Source organism: Chelonia mydas, chromosome 2 (genome assembly GCF_015237465.2).
Source record: "Chelonia mydas isolate rCheMyd1 chromosome 2, rCheMyd1.pri.v2, whole genome shotgun sequence".
NCBI classification, from domain to species: domain Eukaryota; kingdom Metazoa; phylum Chordata; order Testudines; family Cheloniidae; genus Chelonia; species Chelonia mydas.
Window position 1 is genome coordinate 225,472,907 of NC_057850.1, and position 12,253 is coordinate 225,485,159.

At 42.0% G+C, this 12,253-nt stretch overlaps 1 protein-coding gene across 14 annotated transcripts in view; it reads left to right on the top strand.

The window, feature by feature from the left end:
• The window catches only part of MLLT10 (MLLT10 histone lysine methyltransferase DOT1L cofactor), a 227,485-nt gene that overhangs the window by 89,782 nt on the left and 125,450 nt on the right, over positions 1–12,253 (top strand). For 8 of the 14 annotated variants that reach the window (XM_043541310.1, XM_043541311.1, XM_043541307.1 and 5 more), the window contains one exon: positions 8,753–8,846. In XM_043541310.1, the coding sequence (XP_043397245.1) occupies positions 8,753–8,846 (94 nt within the window). Of the gene's footprint in view, positions 1–8,752; positions 8,847–11,149; positions 11,246–12,253 lie in introns of all 14 variants that reach the window. The other 6 variants (XM_027820953.3, XM_043541312.1, XM_043541309.1 and 3 more) reach the window with 1 other exon arrangement.

The following is a 12,253-nucleotide window of genomic DNA, read 5'->3' on the forward strand; positions in this document are numbered from 1 at the left end:
GTCATGCAAAGGTGGTTGAAGTCTGTCTACCATCCCTCTTGCAATCCACTGGATATGCTGACACATACCTGCAGCTGTCTTGTCTTCCTGGGACTGGTGGATGGTCTTTGACAATGTATGAATTGGAGTTCCCTTTGTTCCAACATTTCCCTCCATGACCTGAGTCACAGATGTGTCAGATAGGTATCCCTTTGCCAAGAAGCATTGAATCTCTGGTCCTCCTGCATCCAGAACGGCATTTATTTCAAGGCTTGTCACTTCCCCGGATCTGAGAACTGTTTAGCTGACCATTTCATCAGATCATTCAGCAGAGATCATGAATGGTTTCTCAGGCCTGATTCACAAAGTGCATTTTCCAGATATGGAGAATGCCAGAAGTGAACCTGTTTGCCACAAAACTGAAGAGGAAGTGTCACCATTTCTGTTCAAGAGGAGGTCTTAGTCCATGGTCCATGATGGATGCTTTTTTATTATCATGGCAGGGGAAGCTTCTCTATGCTTTTCCTCCCATACCTTTGGTACCCAGGGTACTGGGCAAACTCAGACAAGTTCATGCTGTTCTGATTTTTGATAGTGACAGCCTGGCCTCATCAGTCCTGGTTCTCTGACTGTGTGAAACTCTACTTGAGGTGCCATAACTCTTCGACTTAATTTTGCAGGACAGCGACAAGGCTCTGCATCCCAGCCCTCTCAGTCTACACCTGACTGCTTGGGTTCTCAGTAGCTATCTGCTTGAGAAGCAGTCTGTTTTGCTGTGTTATAGAATGTTCTTTTAAATAGCAGGAAGTTCTGCACCAGATTCACTTACTTCCTGGAATGGGATAGGTTTTCATTGTTACCCCAGCAGAAGGATGTAAGCCCTTATTTTCAATTTATTTTGGATTGGGTACACCATCTGAAAGGAACAGGTCTTTCAGTCAGTTCCATGAGAGTGCATTTAGTTGCCATCTCTGCATTCTAGGCTCACGTAGATAGGTGGAGAAGAGCAACCTCCCATTTGACTATTTGGTGCTGAAAGGGTTTGGATAGACTTCCCTCCTCTTAGAGATCCAGTACCATTTTAGGATTTAAATTTGGTTCTTTCGTTGTTCATGTGGGATCCCTTTGAAACTGTAACTACATATGCCATCTTTGCTCTCTTGATGAAGATAGCATTCTTAGTAGATATTGCTTCAGCCAGGAGAGCTGTGAAGCTTCAGGCTTTTACGGATGACCCTCCTTATGCTGTCTTTGACAGAGACAAAGTGGGTTTGCATCCATACTCCAAATTTCTTACCCACGTGACCTCCAATTTTTACATAAATCAGACTATATTCTTGCCAACCTTCTTTCTGAAACCCCACCCTCACAAAGATGAGGAGAAAGTTAATTCTTTGGCTGTCCTCAGAATGTTGGCATTTTATCTAGACAGGACTAAGGAGTTGCAATCATGCCCATAACTATTTGTGTCTGTTGCCGATAGAATGAAGAAGCCTTTTATCTCTGAGGATATTTTACTGAATTTCTTCCTCCATTCAGTTGTGCTATTTTATTGCTAAAGTTCTACTACCCCAAAGAGTTTTAGCAGACTCTACAAGAGCTCAAGCTGCTTCAGCATCTTTCCTGAGTCATGTTCCCACTATTGACATTTTTAGGGATGCCACCAGGTCTTATGTTCATATGTTCATCGCCCTTTATGCCATCTTCCATGCCTCTGGAGACAATGCTAAATTTGGGAGAGTAGTGCTATAGTCTTTGTTTCGATAGACTCTGATACTTGTCCCCATTTGGGACTGTTTGTGAGTAACGTAAAGTGGAATGGACACGCAGTCGCTCGAAGAAAAAACAGTTGCATACCTGCTTACTCTTCTTCAGGATGTGTTGCACATGTCTGTTGCATGCTCAACTGCCTCCTCTCTACATCGGAGTTTCGTCAAATTTTGTCTTTCGGTGTGAAGGGGATGAGGATGGTTCTGCTCCTTTTACACTCTTGGCTGGCAGCATGAGAGTGCGGAGGGCGCATATGCCTCCCTGTGGTACCATTATGTGGAAAAATAATTCTCCTGGCACTGTTGCACAGACACATGAAGTGGAATGAACACATGCAACACATCTCGAACAACAATAGTTCCAGAACAGATATGTAACTGTTTTTTATCAAAAACTTGAACCAACCTGGAAGTATATTTGTGTCAAACTTAAATTAGTCAAACCTGATTAAAAGAGATACTGTCTTGAGTACTTTGGGGCGCACATTTGCTGAGGTTGTGTATGTTTAAAAAAAAAAATCAAACTCGACTAAGTACCTAATATTAATAGAAAAACTTTTGATTTTTTTTTTAATGTGATGAAAAGTGTGAAGTATTTGTTTGGATTTAAACATTTCCTTGCAGCATTTGCAACCAAAACATTGCATTATTGTGCTAATTAAAAAGAAACAGAAAATGAAACTAACTCTGTTTTCAGTGTCCAAATTGGCTGCTGTACAGAAAATAAATCAACAGTGCAAATGGTGAAAAGCAAATTTGGTTTTTATAACTTTGAGTAGTGTCCTTGAGGGTGCTCCACTATAGGGGTGCTTGCGTTCCTGCACTGTTGATCAGAGGACTTCAGTAGCAGTGTCTGTTAGGCTCACATATGTGCTCTCTCTCCTTGTGCCCCACCATGAGGCTAGCCAGCGCGTGGGGGCTAACCCCCCTCAGTGCTTTCTCAACCGCCTCTGGCTAGAGTCAGAGCTCTTTGCAGTCCCTTAAGATCATTACTTTTGCTTTCTATTTGTATAGCTAAGTTAGTCTCCTAGTACTTACTTGTAAGTTGTAGTTTCCTTCATTTTTTTCAGTGAAAATAAAAAAGATTTTGTTTCCTGCTTTTTCTCATTGGGGACTTTTCCCCCAACCAAGTATGCCTGGTTCACCGGGCTTCAAGAAGTGCCTCTCCTTCAAAGAGACTATCCCAGTTGCAGATTATCCCAGTGCATACGCTGCCTTGGGGAAGGCCACATTCACAAAAATGTGATCTCTGCCAGAAACTCAGGCCCAGGTCTCTTAAGGACAGCAAGCTGAGACACAAGATTATCTTAATGGAGACGGCTCTCTGGACCTGCGCCAAGAGTTACCTGGCAGACATGAGTCTTTCCCACAGCCCATAACATCCAAAGGCTGTGGGTTGAAGAAACCAGCTGATGTCCCCTCTCATAAGTGATCGAAAAAGAGAGTGGGTAGTCCCCACAGCGAGCTGCAAGCTGGCTGTAAACTATTTCCAGTGCACTTGGTACCGTCAGCACTGAGTCAATCGCAGCCTGGTATGCAAGGTTCATGAAGATCTGTAGCGGCAGTTGCTGTTCATGTGCCTACAGACCCGATGGGCACAGGCACTGAGTCAACGGTACTGAGGGACAAGGATAGGAGTAAGCACTCCTCTAAGAAGACATTGCCAATATTTGATACTCCATTGGCACTGTCATGGATGCCCTATCAGCACCAGAGCAGTTGGTGTGGGCAATATCTCCATCCTCCTTGGTATTGCCAGTGGCACCAAGTTGATTGGTACTGCTGGAATTCTGGCACTCAAGGGACCTCTGTGTATCTGGTGTACCAGAATCTCCTTGGTACAGGGACCTCTGCCTCGAGTATCTGTATGGCACAGGTGTCTTCCCTGCTGCCCTGCCATGCTCCCCCACTCTGAAGTGTGTACTTAGACAGCAAAGCAGAGGAGGCAGTATTGCAGTGCTCCTCCCAGGCTCCCAGTGGTGCCCAATACCAACAGGGCACTTGAGTATAGCCTCAGATGGCCCCACCACCGTCACTTTGGTACGGTCAACCATGGGCACCGCCACCGCCCCAGTGACCATACTGGGACCCTTGGGCTGCATATTGCTCCCATGCCTCTCGGGTTTCTAGCCCTACTGGAAAACCCTTGAGATGCACCCCTTTGGCTGCGGCATCCAGAGCTTTGGAACCTCCAAAAGAAATCGTGGCGGAACAGAAGGGCAGCGTGGAGGAAGAGGTGACCCCAAGGGCCATATCCTCCTCTTCCTGCCCAGATGAGGCCGTTATGCCTCCCCCACCATCTCTGGCTGATGACTTTTGCCTAGCGAAGAGAGCGGCAGACACTCTTAAGATACTGCTAGAAGAAGTCAAGAACACCCACCACAAACTCCTTGACATACTCCATTCATCCTTATCCTCAAAAATTGCCCTCCCTATTAATGAGGCTCTCCTGGACCCTGCAAACCAAATGACAGATTCCAGCATTGGTAGCACCTACCTGCAAGCGGGCGAATAAAAAAATGTTATGTCCCAGCAAGGGAGACAGAATTCCTCTTCTTCCACCTTCCACACAACTCCATCGTGGTGGATTCTGTTAATTCTCATAGCCATCAACACCAGATGAGGTCCGCTCCCTCCGATGGGGACTAGAAGCATTTGGATCTTTTTGGGAGGAAAGTGTACTCCTTGGCCATGCTACATTTTTCGAATAGCCAATTTACCAAGCCCTAATGGCAAAATACAACTATGTAAGCTGTTGGAAACTGAACTATTTTATTGAACAGCTGCCTGAGTCGCACCACAACCAATTTAAAGCCATTATTCAAGAGGGATAGTGAATGGCCAAGATAGCACTATAATTTGCCCTCGATGCAGCTGACGAAATGGCCAGGTCCATCTCCACTGCGGTGATTATGCAACGTGCATTGTGGCTACCTCTGTCAGGCTTCCCAAAAGAAGTGCAGTCAGCAATTGAAGACCTTCCCTTCGAAGGCATTAAGTTCTTTGCGGAGAAGATGGATGCCTTTCTTCATGCACTAAAGGATTCTAGGACCACTCTCTGCTCACTGGGTATCTACAAAAGAGGAAATTTAGTCCACAGCTACACGATAAGCCATGCACCTCCCGATACCTGACTCAGTGCTACTACGAGCCACAGGGAAAGAAAACTAAGTTCCTGAGGTGTAAACCATCTGGCCCACAATTTTCCATGTCCCAGCCACACACTTCCAAGCAACAATTTTGACATGTTGGTTGAGGCATTGATAGACCACTCCCCCCAACTGCTACAGCTGACCACCGCTATCTACCAATTTGGGTTCTGTCTGGCAACATTCTGCAGCACCTGGGAATGCGTAAGATCGGACCGATGGTTCTTGGAGATTGTTTGCAATGGCTACTCCTTACCTCCCTACCCTCTCCTCTACTTACTTCCCCGTCCCTCTTCAGGGACTGTTCTCAATGAACATAAGAGCATATGAATGGCCGTATTTGGTCAGACCAAAGGTCCATCTAACCCAGTATCCTGTCTTCTGACAGTGGCCAGTGCCAGGTGCTTTAGAAGGAATGAACAGAACAGGTAATCATCAAGTGATCCATCCCCTGTTGCCCATTCCCAGCTTCCGGCAACAGAGGTAGGGACACCATCCTTGCCCATCCTGGTTAATAGCCATTGATGGACCTGTCCTCCATGAACTGTCTAGTTCTTTTTTGAACCCTGTTAGTGTCTTGGCCTTCATAATATCGTCTGGCAAATAGTTCCAGAGGTGGACTGTGTATTGTGTGAAGAAATACTTCCTTTTGTTTGTTTTAAATCTGCTACCTATTAATGTCGTTTGGTGACACTTTTGTTATGAAAAGGAGTAAATAACACTACCTTATTTACTTTCTCCACACCACTTTTGATTTTATAGACCTCTGTCATATCTCTCTCTCCACCCCCTTAGTCGTCTCTTTTGCAAGCTGAAAAGTCTCTTATTAATCTCTCCTCATATGGAAACTGTTCAATACTCCTAATAATTTTTGTTGCCCTTTTCTGAACCTTTTCCAATTCCAATATATCTTTTTTGAGATGAGGCAACCACATCTGCACGCAGTGTTCAAGATGTGGGCATACCATGGATTTATATAGAGGCAATATATTTTCTATCTTCTTATCTGTCCCTTTCCTAATGATTCCCAACATTGTTAGCTTTATTGACTGCCGCTGCATATTGAGTGGATGTTTTCAGAGAACTATCCACAATGATTCCAAGATTTCTTTCTTGAGTGGTAACAGCTAATTTAGACCCCATCATTATATATGTATAGTTGGGATTATGTTTTTCAATGTGCATTACTTTGCGTTTATCAATATAGAATGTCATCTGCCATTTTGTTGCTCAGTCACCCATTTCCAGCTTCTGGCAATAGGGGCTAGGAACACCATCCCTGCCAATCCTGGCTAATAGCCAATGATGGACCTATCTAGTTCTTTTTTGAATCCTGTTAGTGTCTTGGTCTTCACCACATTCTCTGGCAGAGAGTTCCACAGGTTGACTGTGCATTAAGTAAAGAAATACTTAACTTTCCTCAGTCACCCAATTTTGTGAGATCCCTTTGTAACTCTTCGCAGTCTGCTTTGGACTTAACTATCTTGAGTAGTTTTATATCATCTGCAAATTTTGCCACCTCACTGTTTACCCCTTTTTCCAGATCATTTATGAGTATGTTGAACAGCAGTGGTCCCAATACAGATCCCAGGAGGACATCACTATTTACCTCTCTCGAATAATTTATTCCTACCCTTTGTTTCCTATCTTTTAACCAGTTACTGATCCAGGGGAAGACCTTCCATTTTATCCCATGACAATTTACTTTGCTTAAGAGCCTTTGGTGAGGGACCTTGTTAAAGGCTTTCTGAAAATCTAAGTACACTATAGCCACTGGTTTACCCTTGTCTACATGCTTCTTGACCTCCTCAAAGAATTCTAGTGAATTGGTGAGGCACGATTTCCCTTTTCAAAAACCATGTTGACGACTCTTTCCGAACAAATTATGTTCATCTATGTGTCTGATAATTCTGTTCTTTACTATAGTTTCAACGAATTTGCCTGGTGCTGAAGTCAGGCTTACTAGCCTGTGATTGCCAGGATTGCCTCTTGAGACTTTTTAAAAAATTGGCACCGCATTAGCTAACTTCCAGGTATCTGGTACAGAAGCTGCTTTAAATGATTTACATACCACAGTTAGTAGTTCTGCAATTTTACAACTGAGTTCCTCAGAACTCATGGTGACTTATTACTGTTTAGTTTTATCAGTTTGTTACAAAACCTCCTCTAATGACACCTCAATCTGGACAATTCCTCAGATTTGTCTCCTAACAAGAATGGCTCAGGTTTGGGAATCTCCCTCACATCCTCAGCTGTGAAGACCGATGCAAAGAATTCATTTAGTTTCTCCACAATGGCCTTATCCCCCTTGAGTGCTCCTTTAACATTTTGATTATCCAGTGACCCCACTTGTTATTTAGCAGTCTTCCTGCTTCTGCTGTACTTAAAATTTTTTTTGCCATTACTTTTCGAGCCTTTGGCTAGCTGTTCGTCGAGTTCTTTTTTGGCCTTCCTAATGATTCTGAGGTAGAGAAGGAACTGAGGGGGGGGGTTAGCCCACGTGCACTGGCTAGCCTCGTGGCAGGGCATGAGGAGAGACAGCGGATGTGTGGGCCTAATGGACACTGCTGCTGAAGTTCTCCGATCTGCAGCACAGGGACGCAAGCACACCTACAGTGGAGCACCCATAGGGGGACACATCTTAAAGAACCATCATTACTGCACAAGGTGAGTAACTTCTTATTCTACTGAATTATTGCTTTTGAACATTCAATAAAACAAACTATTAATGCAGGCAAGGAAACTTTTGAGGGTTTTTAAAAAAAATTCATCTGATACTGACCATTTTAAATCAATAAAATATGGCTTCATTTGTTATGGTACTTTCAGTTTCATTTTAAAATTCTTTGATCTTTATATCTTCTATTAATGCATTTCCACTAGTAGATCAGAAGAGCAGCTGTTGACATGTTCAGGACTTGAACAATTTCTACTGTTGTCTAAAACATTGGTGTGTTGAAAACTATTCTTTTGCTTAGATAAATGAAGTTTTTTGGGCCAGGAGTTTGAAGGTAGATCTATACTTATGGCAGTGTGTAAAGTACAGACACTGCTTGCCCAGCTAGCATGGGAAAAATGGCAGTGTAGATGGGGAGGCACTGCTTAGGCAAGTAGAATGCCCCATATGCCCTAGGGTTCAGGCATACATCTTACATGGCTCTCTACACACCCAAACAGTACCTCCCACATCTACACTGCTATATTTAGCAATGTTGTGTCCCTCTGCTTCGCCACTGCTAGTCTTTCCTTGCTGCAGTGAAAGACTCTGGTAGCGCAGAAAGGCTCTGGTAGCTCCCCAGTACTGAAGCCTTTCACTGTGGTGGGGAAAGCCTCTGGCAGGGGGAAGGCAGTGGGGAAAAGCTCTGGTAGCTGCTGCTGGAGCCTTTCCCTGCTGCTTTCCCCCTCTGGATCCTTTCAGTGCCTGGTGTAACTACACACAGCAGTGAATGTGGATGCAGGCTGCCTTTCACTACCCCGTGTAGCTACGCGTACCCTACCCACTGCCACGAGTGTAGACAAATATGGACAAGTTCAGAGTTAGGAACCTTAGTAAGTGGCCTGATTTTTTTTTTAAACGTGTTCTGCACCTAAGCGGATGCATTGTTGGACTGGTGCCTTATTTAGATGTCTAAATATGGATTTAGTAGTGTAGGGGAAGACTTACAAAGGTAAGTTAGGCACCGCATCGCATTGAGGCAGTGATAGTTGCATGTTCTACTTCCTGTTTGTGACTTTTGGAAATCTCCCCGGTAACTTCAGGTATCTATATTTGAAAGTCTCTTCTAGAGATTTTGAAGTGACTTAGTATAAAATTACTTTTGATCTTGAATTTTTTTTTTTTTTTTCCTTCCCCAGTGCACAGTTTGCAGGTCTTCTTTGTGAAGAAGAGGGTAATGGTGCAGATAATGTCCAATACTGTGGCTACTGTAAATACCATTTTAGTAAGCTGGTAAGAATTTATTGAATTCAGTATGTAAAATATGACACTAACTTGAATTTTTACTCAATGACTTGAGTTACTAATAGCAATTAAAATAGTATTGTATGTGGATTAGGGTGTTGCTTATACAAGAAACTGAATAAAATTATACAAAATTATGTGGAAAATATTCTTATTTTTTCCTTATGGTAATGATTTAATTTTGAGGGTAGAAATACTTCCTGAAAATGTATTATAGTGTTATGAACAAACGTTTGCTTTGGAATGTATTATCTCTGTCAGAGAAAAATAGGGAGCATGTTTAGACAGTGACTTTAAAAAAAATGTAATAGACGCGTATTGTTCAAAATGAGCCTCTGCTTTCAGAAGTGCCGACTTTCCACTTCCCTGGGGGTGCTCGACTTCCGCTCCACCCCTGAGAGCCGCCCCCCCCCCGCTCCTCCCCCTCTTTCCCAGTGCCTCCTGCATGCTGCTGAACAGCTGATCGCGGCGGGCAGGACATACTGGGAGGAAGGGGGAGGGGCTGATGGGGGGGGCCTGCTGGTGGGCGGGAGGCCCTGGGGGGAGGGAGAGGAGCTGATAGGTGGGGCTGATGGTGGGTGCTGAGCACCCACTGTTTTTTTTTCTGATGGGTGCTCCAGCCCTGGAGCACCCACAGAGTTGGCACCTATGTCTGTTTGTATTAAGGTCCTGTAAGGTTTCCTCTTCCTATTTGATTAGTTTGGCCACACTTAACTTATTCTTCTGGAAGCATCTTAACAAATTTTTTCCTCTTGTCAAGCCATGTATTGGAGGATATATCAGCCCACAAATTCTTCTTCTGTTCTCCTCCTCCTAGCATTCTGTGTGTTGATCTATTACTCTACATTCAGCTGAGATCCTTAGCTAACTGTCTTTTTCTGAAGCACACCAGAAAGGGAATACTTTAGGGCTTTATCCAGTGCTCTTTTAAGTCAGGGGAAAGACTCCCATTGACTTCAGTGGGCTTTGGATCAGACCCTGTGAGTTGAGTGGCTTGTACCTCTTCTGATGATCGTCGGTTTGATAATCCTGACTATCTCTTCATATTAATGTATGTGTTCAGACTTGGAGGGTTTACAGCTTTTATTTATTAAAACAGTATTAAAATCCTAGAGTTAAATTCAGCCATTGGTGTAAGTAAGCATAATTTCAATGACTCAACTGATGTTTACACTAACCCTGAATTTGTCCGCAGTGCTTCAGAGCAGACATGATTTAAGGATACTTACACTGTTATCAGATTAGTATTTCTTAAAAAAAAAAAAAAAAAAAAATCCCCGTATTTCAAACATTGTGGCATGTGGCTTTCCACCAGAAGACTGAAATACGAACAGCAGCTATAATTGGCTAGAGAACGTTGGTTATATGAAGCTTTCTGATGGACTGTTAGTGAGGTTCTGTTAATAATGGCTAGTAAATGCACAATTTTTTCCCTTTATAGTAGTTGTAAGACACCTAGGTAGTGAATTTCTGTTGTAACCTTGAGAACCTAGGATGGTTAGATAAGCAGCATTGGGCGTAGTGTCTTTAAAATGCCTTAATTGTGGTGCAGTCACTGAGAAATGCTTTGCCTGTTTTGTGTTGGAATTATGAAGTGACTTCAGAATTTTGAACACTTGCCTGGCACAATGAAGTCCTGGTCCCCAACAAGGACTCCTAGGTATTATAATAATACAAAAAAAAAAAATCATTATCTGTCGCCAATGTATTAACTTGACATCCTTGTATCTTTTTTTAAAAATTGTTTTTCAACTTCTGTTTCATAACTGATAAGATACTCCAGACCGGGTATTTATTTGGATGATAAATCATGAAGCCAAAACCCCGCCTCCTCACAGTGCACTTGAGACATGCCTCAAGTATGCATTTTTCCCTGTGTCTTGTTTAAGTTAATGGCAGTGTCAGCACCATGGCTTATCATATTCTCATCTGAGAAAAATCTTCTTTGTTTTTTTTGTTTTAAGTTACCAGAAGGTGAAAATATATCTCAGTGTAATTTAACATTGTTAAAAGGTGGTGTATTGGCTCTTTTGTGGAAAGCGTATTTGCAAATTGACAGGCTGCATATGTCAATCTGAGGGTAGTTGACTTCTGGTATGTTTGGGATAGTTAACATTAACACTTGAAACAGATTTGTCAGTGTCATTTTTTGTCAGGCTTTCAGTTAAAAGCATTTTTTTTTTGGTGTGGAGCAGTAAGGCATTTTTATCAAGCTCAGTTGAAATGGATTGTACCGTAATTTATTAAAATGGTTCCTTTTTTACATACATAAATATATCTTCTCTTTTTAGAAAAAGAGCAAACGGGGATCTAATAGGTCATATGATCAAAGTTTAAGTGATTCTTCCTCTCACTCTCAGGATAAACATCATGAGAAGGAGAAAAAAGTAAGTGGATTTGTTGTTGCTAATTATGTGGCACATCTGCTTATTAGTAGCACCTTGTAAATATTTCATTTAGTTATGGCTAAAATATATGGAGAAGATTTGCTTCTGAAATGTAGAACATTGAGAGTAAATAATAAAGATGGTAAATTAGAGGTGATAGAACCTAAAGGGGAAGCCTTCTGTTTGGTACATTTGTGTACATACACTTTCCCTTTCCCCTTCCTCTAACTTTGGTATCTGGGATGTGAGAATAGAGAAACTGTTGGGGAAGAGTTGCTTGTATGCAGTTGCCTTAATCTTTACTGAAATCTAAGAGGATTTTTTGTGAAATCTTTGTTTTTTGACTACAAAAAGGACAACTTTTAAAAAACATATCGGGAACCAGTCACATCTAGTGCGGTGATTAAAATATCTCTTATTTTCTGTTTTTACCTTCATCATTGGAGAAACCGAGATTGAGGTTAGCAAGAGTGCTTGCTTGTTGGTAGATGATTTTCAGAGGTACTGTTAAGCCCACTGTGATGGCAGAATGACATGTCACATGGGGATTTTAATCTTTTTTAAAAAGTATAAAGAGCACGACTAACCTCTAATTTGTATCCTTGTTGACTTACTCTTCTTATACTTTGATTTTAGATAGTTTAGGGAAGAAGGTTGATTCTGTATTGGTAAATGAATGCTTGAAAATTTTTGGCTCACGCTACCAAATTTACAATTGTGTAAGGTCATTTTGCTGTCTGAATGCTGTAGAACAAAATAGCAGATAATTGCATAATAATACAAACCTACTTGCATCCCTAGGGAGCAAAAAAGTGACAATTTACAGGTGCAAACCCAGTATTCCTAATTTTTTATTTTTTTAAAAATGAAATCTTTGAAGTTATTTTGTATGGGCAGACTTGGTATTTCATATTTATTCAAAGGACTGAAATAAGAATAAAACTGAGGTACATAACATGTTTCTTTATTATATGTGTTTATGGTATTTAGAAACAACAGTTTTAATAG